Here is a 14,424-nt window from a genome sequence, read left to right as displayed (position 1 = left end):
GAGACACGTTTTGGTCAGGATAGTCCACAAACTCTCGGCCTGGAGGCTTCTGACCAACCTGCTGCTTACTCCCATCGTCATCTTTGCTTTTCAGCGCGGATATGTTTTCATCATGTCACCTCTCGCTTCACCTGCAGTTAGCTGGCAGCAGAGTTTCACGTTTTAAAACATGATGGGGGTGGGGGGGGGGGGGGGGGGGAATAAACCAAATTTCAAATAGGAGGGGAAAGGAGAAAGGTTCCACACTGCAAGATCGACAAAAGACACAGGCAAGGGTCGAAACATCACAGAGCTAAGCCGGAAATTCAAAATTATTTGTTACATCTTAAAACATGCACATTAACCCAATAGCCGAATTACAGTGAGGATGTACATTAAGTCATACATAGCATAGAGGGAACTGTGCAAAAAAGCACAAGGCATTTGCAGGTTGGATAGGAGCACAAGCGACAGAATGAGAGTGAAGTCTCTTCCAGGTGCTCACCAATGTTGCATCAAGTTAATCTGTTCACGGAAAGTCAAGATTGTAGCTATGGAATTAAATTAGATGCAAACTAATATGGGTAACTTCTGGTGATCTAACCTGGATATGCCTGAAACTAGAGAATTTATATCACATCTTATTAAACCTCAGGCGTTTGCCACAATGAATTAGAGGCGATGTTATATAGGCAAATATGGTGGCCATTTTGTATAGAGCAAAATACAACAAGCAGCAAACAAATGGCGTAAGACTGCTGGGTTGTACTTTGCCAGACATATGGCAGCATTTAAAAAAAATATATTCTTGATAAATAACTGCACTTAAAGCTGTAATATTGGACAGGTTTTTTTTTATGCATAGTCTGATTCTAGCTTCTCAAAAGGAAAAGCAGAAAGTTAAAGTGAAAAAGATAAAGTAATTTAACAATGGTTATAGCCTCACAAGCTTTCTCCGGATCTTTCACCGTAGAATACTCTATCCTATTCACAGCTGTTTTTGATTTCTGAACGGGTTTTGAAAAGTGTTCTATCGCAATATCACTAAATAACCATGAACGTGCATGCTACCTTCCACATTCAACAGCGCTTCACAAAGAGGAGGAGGAAATTCAGCAAAATATGACTGTGCCACCTTTTTGGCAGACTTATCCAGTTAACTTCACTCCCTGCTCTTTCCCCAGTTCCATAGGATAGACTTTGGGAGAGTCGAATCAAGTGGCTGGGACTCTGTTGGGTCAAATTGACCAGTCTTTTCATTCAAGCGCTGATAGGTGTCACTGTGCACCTCAGCATCCTGTTTTAACCTTAGCAATCATGACGTCCCTTTTTATTCTTCACAGTATTCGGGACATGTGGTCCTTCTTAAGAGCATAGAAGGCCGAGAGGTGGTTTGAGAGAGGCGCTGGGTGCAGGGTTTAGGTGGTGTAACTAAAGGAAAATGTTTTTTAATGGCTGAGGAGATTGATAACCAGAGGAGACAGATTTAAAGTGACCGGCGAACAGATTCAAATAGCAGCCTTCAAAAAAACTGGATAAATACTTAGAGAAAGAAATTCCAGGGTTATGGGGAAAGAGGGGGAATGTGGGACTAACTGGACTGCTAGTAGAAAGGGCTAACCAGGATTTAATGGGCTAAATGGTCTCTCTCTGTGCTGAACTGTTCTATATTTGAGTCCTGGTGAATGGTCAATCCAAAATGCTGACTCTTGTTTCCAAATTTCAGCTTTCCAGCATCTGTCAGACTTTATTTTGTGCTATTAACAACAATGGAGAACACAAGTGATCATCGCCTGAACAGAATTCCTATCTGATGAACACTGCTAGTCCTGTTTTGCAGTGTCGGGTTTTAGGGGGGGGGGGGGGGGGGGGGGGGGGGGAGAGAAATTAATGATCCAATTTTTGCTTTACCAGTTAGAAAAACGGAATAAAAATTCAAGCCCGAAATCGATTCAGTCTCTTCGCCCCTTTTGAAAGAATTTCCGAAGCCATTTGCTATAGGTTCACCACCAATATTGTGGCTCAGAGTTGCTGCAGCTGCGATGGCTGGAGGAGTGGAAGGAAGACGCTTTGGTATCTCGCGGCTGGGCACGTGAGACACCGGCATTCTGACCAGGAACTGAAACATCAACCACGGCAAAAAAATTTAGATTGAAGAGGCCCCGGTGAGTTCACTTTTTCACTTGCGGAAGTGAGCAGGAAGTGCCACGTGGTAAGCAAGCTGCCGATCGGACAGTTTGATTTTTCCTCCCCCCCCAAACCAAAAAAAAAGATTGTCTATTTTGAGGGGGCACAGTTAGGGGCTTGGAAAACAGCAGGTGAAATTCTAAACAGGCTGCCAGAGAAAGGAATGGCTACAGAGATGGAATGTGAATGGATAAACCCCTAAAGGGCATCGAGACACTGAGGAAAACATTCATTTGGTTTGTTTCTGATCTGCTGTTTTCACTCCGTTTGTCTGATGGAGGAGGGAGGGAACAGTTTTAGGCCACCCAGCCTGCCCTAAAGGAGGGCCGGGGGGGGGGGGGGGAGCACAGAAAGGCGGGGGGGGGGTAGGGGGGGAGGAGGGCCCGGGGGGAGGAGGGCAGGGAGCGGGGAAAGGAGGGTTTTTCCCTTATAAATCCAATATGCAGGGTCAGCAGTTCAAGGTCGCCTCTTTAACCTGCTATTTCTTGTCAATTCAGCAGCAAAGCTGGAACTGGCACAAATTAAAAAGACCTGCACAGAATGAACACCAACATCACAGTCTCGGCCAATAAATTGGAGCAGTCGGTGGGACATCGATCTCCGAGCTCCTGACTTGACGCTACCCCGAATACACCGGGGTTATTTGTCCAGCAAAATGCAGAGAGTGGAGGAAGGTTCGATAAAATGAATAATTTGCTTAAAATCGACTCCAGCCATTTGCAGCAATGACTGATGGGGGTGAAGGCAGCTCACAATCACCTCCCACAAGGGTATCTAGGGATGGCCGATAAACGCTGGCCGCGCCAGCAAGCACCCGCATCCTGCCAATCAATTGAAAAAAATGACTCAAGCATCTCCATTCTTGCCGATCACCACGTGCAGTTAAGGTCATGCCATACAACACTGAATGTCCAGCATAAACTAGGACAACGCGAGAGGTGTATCACCTGGTCACTAGGATTTGGATTAGGCTTCTTTACCGCGGACAAAGATTGTCCAGGCACTTCCTATCAGCCTGAATGAAGGCAGAAGATGAGCACTGGTCACTTCAGGCACTAGCAATCACTACTCTCATTAAAATACACTCAAGACATGGCCTAGGAATAATTTGCCAACCAGCACCCCCACCTAACCTTCTTTGCTTCAAACTAGTAAAATTATTCAGGATTTTCCACGGTTCTTCAAAGAGCACAATATAGGAAAGGAGGTACCTCTGGGTTTGCTGGGGAGACCACGATTTAAATGCATTAACGTGAGATTGCCCAGGAAGAGATAAGGGAGTAACAATGAGCAACTGATTGCCTTTGGAAAGAAGAAAAATGTGCAATTCGTTCTCCTCCCTCCTCCAACTTAAAAGTTCAAGCACATATGATTCATGAACAAAATGAACAGGCGAGGTTCCACCCTGTCCCATTGCCAGAGTTACTGACGGTTGGATATTATATGCTTCTTTTTGTGGAGCAGTGTCAAAGATCTGACAGTCGATAAATATGAGGTGTTCCCAGGGATAGACAAACTCTCCGGTTTGTGCTGTTGATATCAGGTCAAGTTAGTCTCCTGGACGCCTTCTACTGGCAACAGCTGTTCGGTCTGATTCAACACCCAGGTAATATTTGGTCTCTCTTGGGGGTTAGCAACCATTGTCGAGGTCAGCAGATGTTGCAGGGCCTGCGTGTACCTACAAAACAAAGGAGCAGTGGAGCAATCAGTTCATACAGAAGTCTGAAGATCCGCACATTCAGACATAGGAACAGCTTCTTCCCCACAGCTACAGGACTCCTCAATGACTCCTCCTCGGACTGATCTGTTCCCTGTAAGAACACTATTCACAATGCCCTATGCTGCTCATGTATTTGCTTTGTTTGGCACCTTGTTCTGCACTGTAAACAATCACTGTTTGTTGATGTATCATTTGTCAATGTTCTCTGTTGATTATTCTTTTGTCTACTATGTACATACTGTGTGCGTTCCCTCGGCCCCAGAAAAATACTTTTCACTGTACTTCGGTACATGTGGCAATAAATCAAATCAAATCAAATCAACAGAAATGACACAGAAAAACACCTATGGGCTGTAACTTCCTGGTTCCCCGCGTCACATTGAGGGGGGGGGGGGGTAACCAGTAATTCTGTGCTACAAATACCTACATGCCGGTAACCATTCTCAACTGCAATTGGCTGGCTTGCCCCTGGCAATCTGGGAGAGGTTTGCTCCAGCTTTGTCGCAATATTTTCCTCCGCCACTTCAGTCTCCCCCCCCCTCCAGGAGTTAGCATTACTGCAGAATGGGGTGGGCGGCGCACTAGTCGGCTCTGTTTATAGCACAAAGTTGCATTTACGTCATGCCCCTTGTGGCCTCTTGACGTTGAAAAGCGCTTGGCGGCCAATTGAATAGTTTTCAATAAAAGCAAATTGCTGGGGATGCTGGAATCTGAAACAAAAGCAGAAAACACTGGACAACCTCAGCAGGTCTGAGCATTTGCGGAGGGAGAAAATGGAGCTCGCGTTTCGAGTCTGGATGACTCTTTGTCAAAGGTATTTTTTAAGCTTGGTTACCGCTGTCATGCAGGAAACGGGACAGCCAATTTGTGCACAGCAAGCTCTCATGAACAGCAATAAGACAATGACCCAACAATCTGCATTTTTTTCAAAGAGGTTATGTTGGTTACTTCAAAATAGCGATCATGGGATCTTTCATATCCAGCTGAGATGTTTGTCTAATATCTCTCAAACTGACAGTGCTGCACCAGAATATCAGTCTGTAAATCGTGAATCTCTGGAGTAGAACTTAAATCAAATATCTACTGACACAGAGTGACAGCGCTAGACACAGTGGGATATTAGCACAGGGGCTGGTTTAGCTCACTGAGCTAAATCGCTGGCTTTTAAAGCAGACCAAGCAGGCCAGCAGCACGGTTCGATTCCCGTACCAGCCTCCCCGGACAGGCGCCGGAATGTGGCGACTAGGGGCTTTTCACAGTAACTTCATTGAAGGCTACTCGTGACAATAAGCGATTTTCATTTTTCATTTCATATTAAGGGGCTGGTTTAGCACAGGGCTAAAGAGCTGGCTTTTAAAGCAGACCAACCAACAGCACGGTTCGACTCCCGTACCAGCCTCCCCGAACAGGCGCCGGAATGTGGCGACTAGGGGCTTTTCACAGTAACTTCATTTGAAGCCGACTTGTGACAATAAGCGATTTTCACTTCATTTCATTTTCTTTATATCATAACTCCACAAGGTCAGTTTCTACCTTTCCTTTTCGGCAGTTTGCTTGACTTTACCCTGGTGTCAATGCTCTCTCTTGACACAAGCCACATTTGGAAGGAGGAAATCTAGCAGTAATTCACTATCCATGTTTTGCTAGTGCACGAATATCCTACAAATGTGTGGATGTCCCACACTTCTTCCATAATATTTTTCCTCAAATCAAAGTGGTCAGACTGTAAATTGCAGCTGCACAATGCAATCAGGGTTTGATAATGCGCATTGGTACATGCCACACAGTGGTAGACGGTGGATGGGTGACTGTGCCAGCCCAATCTTCAGCCGGGACCCAAGGCAGAAAACTAAAACAATTACCGTACTATGCTCGATGGGCTGAACGGTCTCCTTCTGCACTGTAGGGTTTCTATGGATTTACAAGTGGAACCATTTCTGTCACCGTTCTCTCCACAAAAGCAAACGCTCACAACAACAAAATGATTCGACTGGTCCTCACCTGCAGTTTTCTGGAATGGTTATTGCATTCTGTACAGCCAAGGCAACACAGTCTCCCCTGTGAAAGATGCCATCATATGGGCCTTCCAAGAACATCATAGCGTACAACACGCAGCCTAGGGACTGAAATAAAAAATAAGACTGCAACACCGTTCAAGAGGCCAGGAACTGAAACCAACGTACACACATCATGGTTCAGTGGCACAACACATTGATTGAAAACAAATCAGTCAATAGCAATAAGTAACTCGAGAGACTGAATCTACTGAGTCTGCATGCAATCACAGAATAGTATAGCACAGGAGGCCATTCAGCCCATCAAGTCTGTTCAGACCCTTTCAAAGAGCAATCCAGTTAGTCTCATTCTCCCATTCCATCCTCAAATCCCTGCAGTATTTTTCTCCAAGTATTTGTCCATTCACTGACCCTCTTTTTGAAGGGGAACAATTGAATCTGCTGCACCATCCCATCAGGCAACGCATCCAAAAACCTAACCATTCACTGCATAAAAAGGTTTCTCTTCATGTTATCTCTGGTTCCTTTACCTTAAAATCTCAAGGTTATTGACCCGTGAGCCAGTGGAAACAGTTTCTCTTTCTTTACTCTGTCTAAACCCTTGCAAAATTTGAACACCTCTACAAAGTTTCCCCTAAATCTTCTCTGACCCAAGGAGGACAATCTCAGTCGTTCCAGTCTCTCCACTTAACTGTAATCCCTCATCCCTGGAACAGTTCTATATAATTGTAAACATGGACTAGCAACCTCGCACTTCCATATTGTCATATTAGAATATAGAACATACAGTGCAGAAGGAGGCCATTCAGCCCATCGAGTCTGCACCAACCCACTTAAGCCCTCACTTCCACCCTATCCCCGTAACCCAATAACCCCATCTAACCTTCTTTTGGTCACCAAGGACAATTTATTATGGCCAATCCACCTAACCTGCACGTCTTTGGACTGTGGGAGGAAACCGGAGCACCCGGAGGAAACCCACGCAGACACGGGGAGAACGTGCCAGACTCCGCACAGAGTGACCCAGCGGGGAATCGAACCTGGGACCCTGGAGCTGTGAAGCCACAGTGCTATCCACTTGTGCTACCGTGCTGTCCAATATTGGAGAACTGTAGAATATGGGTCGTAAATTTGCGGAGGCATAATTTGCCAGGGAGGTGGAATGGAGACAATGGCATGAGATCAAAGTCACATACTTTACATACTTCACGTTAGCTGGCATCTTGCACTAGTTGCGTGGAGAGGACAACAGCAAATGTAGCCCAGTACCTTCCTGATACCTTGTGCAAATATTAGCTCGGGATTGTTAACCAACCCTGGGCTTTTCCTTGCTTCAGCTCCGATGTCACCAGCTCTTAAATCGCTGTGTATCAACATGACTGTGCCAGCCAGTGAGTTGGAGTCAGGGTGGACTTCTGGCCCTACTCACAGCAAACAATCAACTTTACAGCCCAGTCTATACAGACTATGAACGGCAGCAAACAGAACACACGATCAATACTGCATACTAAAAATCGCAGGATCAGTTTCACTTGGAAAATGCAGTGAGCAGATAATAGTTCATCATCTTCATCATGCCCAAAAACATAATAGTCTTTTCAGATCCGGTGTTACAAAATTCATATTATGTGCACAAATTCAATCCTTGACACTTATAGCTGTGTGGTCTCCAGCCAGTTACAGAAGGAGCCCGCATATGGTGGATCTGCAATCATACTCCACATGGCCTTTGCCCAATATCTCTTTTAGTTATCTCTTTACAATCATAAAATTGAAAAGCAGGAAGTTGTGCTAAACCTATATTCGGATCAGTGGTCAGACAACACTTCCAGTACTGTCCGCATATTGCCACATTATAAAAAAAGGATACAAATGCACTGGAGAGAAGGTTTAGGATGAGAACGGAAATATATGGGTATATGCATCAGGAAAATTTGGCCGATCTTCACACTTCCATCTTCCATTTGGGGAAGGTGGGGAAGTGGTGGAAGGATTCCTGCGCTGATTATCAGCCCGTTCAAACGCGTTGCAAACGTTTCTTCTGTAGCCAACAAGCCCTTGTGCTGGACTTGAACCCAGAGCCAGGGACTCTACCACCCACTAGATCTCCTAGGAAAACATTGATAGTCTGGGTCTCTCTTCTCTTGAAACAAAGAGGGCTGAAAAGTGTTCTAATAGAGGTTTTTATAATTATGCAAGATTTCTATAGAGTGGAGAGAGACAGAATGTTTCCAATTGTGAGGAAGTGCATAACCAGAGGCCATCGATACAATATAATCACCATGAAATACGATAGGGAGTTCAGAAGAAACTTCTTTATCCAGAGAGTGGTGAGAATGTGGAACTTTATACCACAGGGTGTGGTTGAAGTGAATAGCAAAGATGTACTTGGGAGGAGACTAGACAAGTATGTCAGGGAGAAGAGAATGGAGGGTTACGACGATAGATGTAGATGAGGAAAGATAGGAGGAGGCTTGAGTAGAGCATAAACACCTGCATGGACTGGTTGGGCCAAATGGCCTGTTTCTGTGACGTATATGGGGTGGCACAGGGTTAGCACTGTTGCTTCACAGCGGCAGGGTTCGATTCCCGCTTCGATCACTGTCTGTGCGGAGTCTGCACGTTCTCCCCGTGTCTGCATGGGTTTCCTCCGGGTGCTCCGGTTTCCTCCCACAGTTCAAAGACGTGCTTGTTAGGTGAATTGGGCATTCTGAATTCTCCCTCTGTGTACCCAAACAGGTGCCGGAATGTGGCGACTAGGGGATTTTCACAGTAACTTCATTGCAGTGTTAATGTAAGCCCACTTGTGACAATAATAAAGATTATGATTATTATCCTGTGAATTCCTATGTAATCCCAGATTTAAAATTTACAATTGATCTAGCATCAATTGCCATTTGTGGAAGAGCTCCAAATGTTTACCACCCTTTACGTTTGGGGTGGTTACTAATTTCACTCCAGAAAGGTCACGGTTGATGAAGAAATTATCTTGTGTCGGGCAGGTTTTTGGATCAGTAATTTGGGCAGCACAAGTGGGTAGCACTGTGGCTTCACAGCGCCAGGGTCCCAGGTTTGATTCCCCGCTGGGTCACTGTCTGTGCGGAGTCTGCACGTTCACCCCGTGTCTGCGAGGGGGGGTGGTTTCCTCCGGGTGCTCCGCTTTCCTCCCACAGTCCAAACACATGCAGGTTAGGTGGATTGGCCATGTTAAATTGCCCTTAAGTGTCCAAAAAGGGGTTTGGAGGGGTTATTGGGCTACGGGGATAGGGTGGAAGTGAGGGCTTGGGTGGGTCAGTGCAGACTCGATGGGCTGAATGGCCTCCTTCTGCACTGTATGTTCTACGATCTAGCAAAGAATCAGGACAGACAGAGCTGATCTAACGGGGCCTTGTCCTGTGCTGTAAGCCCTGTGGTTCGGATCCATTGAGAATTCAATCCTGTGCTGCGGCATATCTGTTTCCGATCAGGTATTTGAATGCAAGCACGGCAGCTTTTCTACGTACCCAAATGTCCGTGCGCTCGTCTATGATGCAGTGACTTGAAACGGTGAAGAGTTCAGGAGCTCGGTACGATATGGTGCAACGCTCAGCTGCCCAGTCCTGGAATATAACAACTAAATATCAAAATAGCAGTGATTGCATGAAATATACAGCATAGAAATAGGCCATTCAGCCCTACAGCACCATGCCAGTGTTATATGCTCCACACTGACCTCTCCCCATCTTTCTTCATCTTGCTCCATCAGAATATCCTTCTATTCCTTTCTCCACGTATTTGTCTGGTTTCCCTTTAAATTCATCTATGCTACAACCACTCCCTGTGGCAGTGGGGCACTCCTTTCTCTTTAACTGAATGTGAAATTCAATCATGTTATGATCACTACTACTAGGCTTCTTCACTAGGAATCATTAATTGTTAGTGCCTCATTGCACACTGCGAGGTCCAGAATAGCCCACTCTATGGTTAACTATAGAATGTGCTGTTATAAGAGATTTCCCAGAAAACACTATGATCTTCCAGGATACCTATACCAATCTGATTCATCAGATCTAACTGTGGATTAAAATCACCCATGATTATTACAGCGCGTTTCCTTACAAGCCCCCATTATCCTTCTTGCATGCTCTATCCTAGTGCCATACTAGATAAAGTGCTTTCAGATAATCTGAAAGTAAACTCCTTGCTATTTCTATGCCTAACCAAACTGATTCTACATCTTGATCTTTAGAACTAAGATTATCTCATGCTATTGTACTAGTGACCACAAATTTGTTGTCTTTCGCTATTGCAATGTAGAGGGATAGGGCCATACGGCAGGGCAAGGTTTCTAATTGGGGGAGGGTTAATTATGATGCGATTAGGCAAGAATTAGGGAGCAAAAGATGGCAACAGAAACTGTCAGGGAAAGGCACAAATGAAAAGTGGAGCTTGTTCAAGGGACAAATACCACATGTCCTTGATAGGTATGTCCCTGTCAGGCAGGGAGGAAATGGCCGAGTGAGGGAACCATGGTTCGCAAAAGAGGTTGAATGTCTTGTCAAGAGGAACAAGATAGCTTGATCTTGGTTTCGGACAATGCTCGGCACAACATCGAGGGCCAAAGGGCCTGTCCTGTGCTGTACTGTTCTGTGATAATTCTAATGTCATCCTTAATTAAGAGAGCAGCCATTTCCTAGCTTCCTGTCCTTCCGGCGTGCCAAGTACCCTTCAATATCCAAGTTCCGGCATTGGTCACCTTGAAGCCATCTCTGCAATGTTATCAGTCATAGATATTTATTTCTATTTGAGCTATCTGTTGTTATTAATGCTCGTGCGCGGACTTCCGGTTGCGGTGATGCGGAGCTCAGCCGCTCGTTCGGTAGCTCCCGCTATTTTCGGTCTTTTGGGCTCTTCTATTGGCCTGTTGCGCTGCTGGCTGGACTTTTCCCTGTGTGGGAACACATCCACTGCGCTTATCTGCCGGAGGTTGGACTGGACCAGGAGCTGAGCGGTTAAAAAATCGGCTTTGGAGCAGAGAAAGGTGCGAGGCAAGAGAAACAAGATGGCGGCGGGCAGGGAACCAGCAGCGTGGCAGCAGTGGGCGCAGGAGCTGCTTCAATGCTGCTTCAGAGAGCTGAAGGCTGAGCTTTTGGAACCGTTTAAGGCCTCGCTGGACAAGCTCATGGCGACTCAGACGGCTCAGGGCGCAGAGATCCGAGAGCTACGGCAAAAGGCCTTGGAGAGCGTGGACGGACTCCTAGGCAGTGAACATAGAACGATACAGCGCAGTACAGGCCCTTCGGCCCTCGATGTTGCACCAACATGGAAAAAAAACTAAAGGCCATCTAACCTACACTATGCCCTTATCATCCATATGCTTATCCAATAAATTTTTAAATGCCCTCAATGTTGGCGAGTTCACTACTGTTGCAGGTAGGGCATTCCACGGCCTCACCACTCTTTGCGTAAAAAACCCACCTCTGACCTCTGTCCTTTATCTATTACCCCTCAATTTAAGGCTATGTCCCCTCGTGCTAGCCACCTCCATCCGCGGGAGAAGGCTCTCGCTGTCCACCCTATCTAACCCTCTGATCATTTTGTATGCCTCTATTAAGTCACCTCTTAACCTTCTTCTCTCTAACGAAAACAACCTCAAGTCCATCAGCCTTTCCTCATAAGATTTTCCCTCCATACCAGGCAACATCCTGGTAAATCTCCTCTGCACCCGTTCCAAAGCTTCCACGTCCTTCCTATAATGAGGCGACCAGAACTGTACGCAATACTCCAAATGCGGCCGTACTAGAGTTTTGTACAGCTGCAACATGACCTCATGGCTCCGGAACTCAATCCCTCTACCAATAAAGGCCAACACACCATAGGCCTTCTTCACAACCCTATCAACCTGGGTGGCAACTTTCAGGGATCTATGTACATGGACACCGAGATCCCTCTGCTCATCCACACTACCAAGAATTTTACCATTAGCCAAATATTTTGCATTCCTGTTATTCTTTCCAAAGTGAATCACCTCACACTTCTCCACATTAAACTCCATTTGCCACCTCTCAGCCCAGCTCTGCAGCTTATCTATGTCCCTCTGTAACCTGCAACATCCTTCCGCACTGTCTACAACTCCACCGACTTTAGTGTCGTCTGCAAATTTACTCACCCATCCTTCTGCGCCCTCCTCTAGGTCATTTATAAAAATGACAAACAGCAACGGCCCCAGAACAGATCCTTGTGGTACGCCACTCGTAACTGAACTCCATTCTGAACATTTCCCATCAACTACCACTCTCTGTCTTCTTTCAACTAGCCAATTTCTGATCCACATCTCTAAATCACCCTCAATCCCCAGCCTCCGTATTTTCTGCAATAGCCGACCGTGGGGAACCTTATCAAACGCTTTACTGAAATCCATATACACCACATCAACTGCTCTACCCTCGTCTACCTGTTCAGTCACCTTCTCAAAGAACTCGATAAGGTTTGTGAGGCATGACCTACCCTTCACAAAACCATGCTGACTATCCCTAATCATATTATTCCTATCTAGATGATTATAAATCGTATCTTTTATAATCCTCTCCAAGACTTTACCCACCACAGACGTTAGGCTCACCGGCCTATAGTTACCGGGGTTATCTCTACTCCCCTTCTTGAACAAAGGGACCACATTTGCTATCCTCCAGTCCTCTGGCACTATTCCTGTAGCCAATGATGACCTAAAAATCAAAGCCAAAGGCTCAGCAATCTCTTCCCTGGCTTCCCAGAGAATCCTAGGATAAATCCCATCCGGCCCCGGGGACTTATCTATTTTCACCTTGTCCAGAATTGCCAACACTTCTTCCCTACGCACCTCAATGCAATCTATTCTAATAGCCTGGGTCTCAGCATTCTCCTCCACAATATTATCTTTTTCTTGAGTGAATACTGACGAAAAGTATTCATTTAGTATCGCGCTTATCTCCTCAGCCCCCACACACAACTTCCCACCACTGTCCTTGACTGGCCCTACTCTTACCCTAGTCATTCTTTTATTCCTGACATACCTATAGAAAGCTTTTGGGTTTTCCTTGATCCTACCTGCCAAAGACTTCTCATGTCCCCTCCTTGCTCGTCTCAGCTCTCTCTTTAGATCCTTCCTCGCTTCCTTGTAACTATCAAGCGCCCCAACTGAAACTTCACACCTCATCTTCACATAGGCCTCCTTCTTCTTCTTAACAAGAGATTCCACTTCTTTGGTAAACCACGGTTCCCTCGCTCGACCCCTTCCTCCCTGCCTGACTGGTACGTACTTATCAAGAACATGCAATAGCTGTTCCTTGAACAAGCTCCACATATCCAGTGTGCCCAACCCTTGCAGCCTACTTCTCCAACCAACACATCCTAAGTCATGTCTAATGGCATCATAATTGCCCTTCCCCCAGCTATAACTCTTGCCCTGCGGGGTATACTTATCCCTTTCCATCACTAACGTAAAGGTCACCGAATTGTGGTCACTGTTTCCAAAGTGCTCACCTACCTCCAGATCTAACACCTGGCCTGGTAGAGTCTGAAGGTAGAGTCGCACGAGGCGCTCCACAAGAAATGGCTAGCAAGAATGGAGGAGATGGAGAACCGCTCCCGTCGGAAGAACTTGCGGATCCTGGGCCTCCCGGAGGGGCTGGAAGGTTCGGATTTGGGGGCCTACGTGGTTGTGATGTTGAACTCATTAATGGGCGCGGGGTCGTTCCAGGGACCCTTGGAGCTGGAGGGTGCCCATCGAGTGCTGTTGAGGAAGCCCAATCCTAGGGCGGTGCTGGTCCGTTTTCACCACTTCGTTGACCGTGAGTGTGTGCTGAGATGGGAGGAGAGGAGCAGCAAGTGGGAGAATGCAGAGATCAGGATCTATCAGGACTGGAGCGCGGAGGTGGCGAAGAGAAGGGCTGGTTTTAATCGGACGAAGGCAGTGCTTCACAAGAAGGGGATGAAGTTTGGCCTGTTACAGCCGGCTCGCCTCTGGGTCACTTACAAAAATCGCCAGCTCTACTTCGATTCCCCGGAGGATCCCGGGCCTTCATCCAGGCAGAGAAGTTGGACTCGAACTGAAGACTGGGGGGCTGGGGACTGATGTACATAGTCCGGAGGCCTTGTCCTCCTGGGTATCCTTTCGTTTTTCTGGTTGTGTTTGTTGATGCCTTTTTGCTTTTTCGCTTTTTGGGGCTGTTATTTATTTATTCTGGTGCTTTCTTGTTTTTCACTGGTGGAGGGCTGGGGAGCTGTTCACGGTCCCGCTGGGTCACACGCCCTTCTTTTTCCCGCGTGTTGGGTCGGGGGGTCTGAGATGGAAGCGCGGGCTTTCTTCCCACGCTGGAGGCGCAGCGGGCAGGACCGGCACTGGGTGGGGGGAGTGGTGGTTGTGTTACACCGGGGGGTGGGGGGGTCGTTGGGGTGGTGGGAGCAGCCGGGGTCAGCAGGAGTCGGCTGACTTATGGAAGGGATTATGCAGCTGGGGGGGCCCTAGCTTGGGGGGGGTAGGAGGAGAATTGGGGGGGGGTACCG

General features: G+C 46.7%; 1 protein-coding gene across 1 annotated transcript in view; it reads right to left on the bottom strand.

The window, feature by feature from the left end:
- Positions 1-2,557: 2,557 nt before the first annotated feature.
- The window catches only part of stk16 (serine/threonine kinase 16), a 34,730-nt gene continuing 22,863 nt past the window's right edge, over positions 2,558-14,424 (bottom strand). Inside the window, exons 6-8 of the mRNA XM_038790135.1 lie at positions 9,405-9,500; positions 5,888-6,009; positions 2,558-3,844 (exon numbers count right to left, since the gene is read on the bottom strand). Of these exons, the coding sequence (XP_038646063.1) occupies positions 3,706-3,844; positions 5,888-6,009; positions 9,405-9,500 (357 nt within the window). The 3' untranslated portion in view covers positions 2,558-3,705. The remainder of the gene's footprint in view (positions 3,845-5,887; positions 6,010-9,404; positions 9,501-14,424) is intronic.

Source organism: Scyliorhinus canicula, chromosome 2 (genome assembly GCF_902713615.1).
Source record: "Scyliorhinus canicula chromosome 2, sScyCan1.1, whole genome shotgun sequence".
NCBI classification, from domain to species: domain Eukaryota; kingdom Metazoa; phylum Chordata; class Chondrichthyes; order Carcharhiniformes; family Scyliorhinidae; genus Scyliorhinus; species Scyliorhinus canicula.
This window is presented reverse-complemented; position numbering and strand designations above follow the sequence as displayed.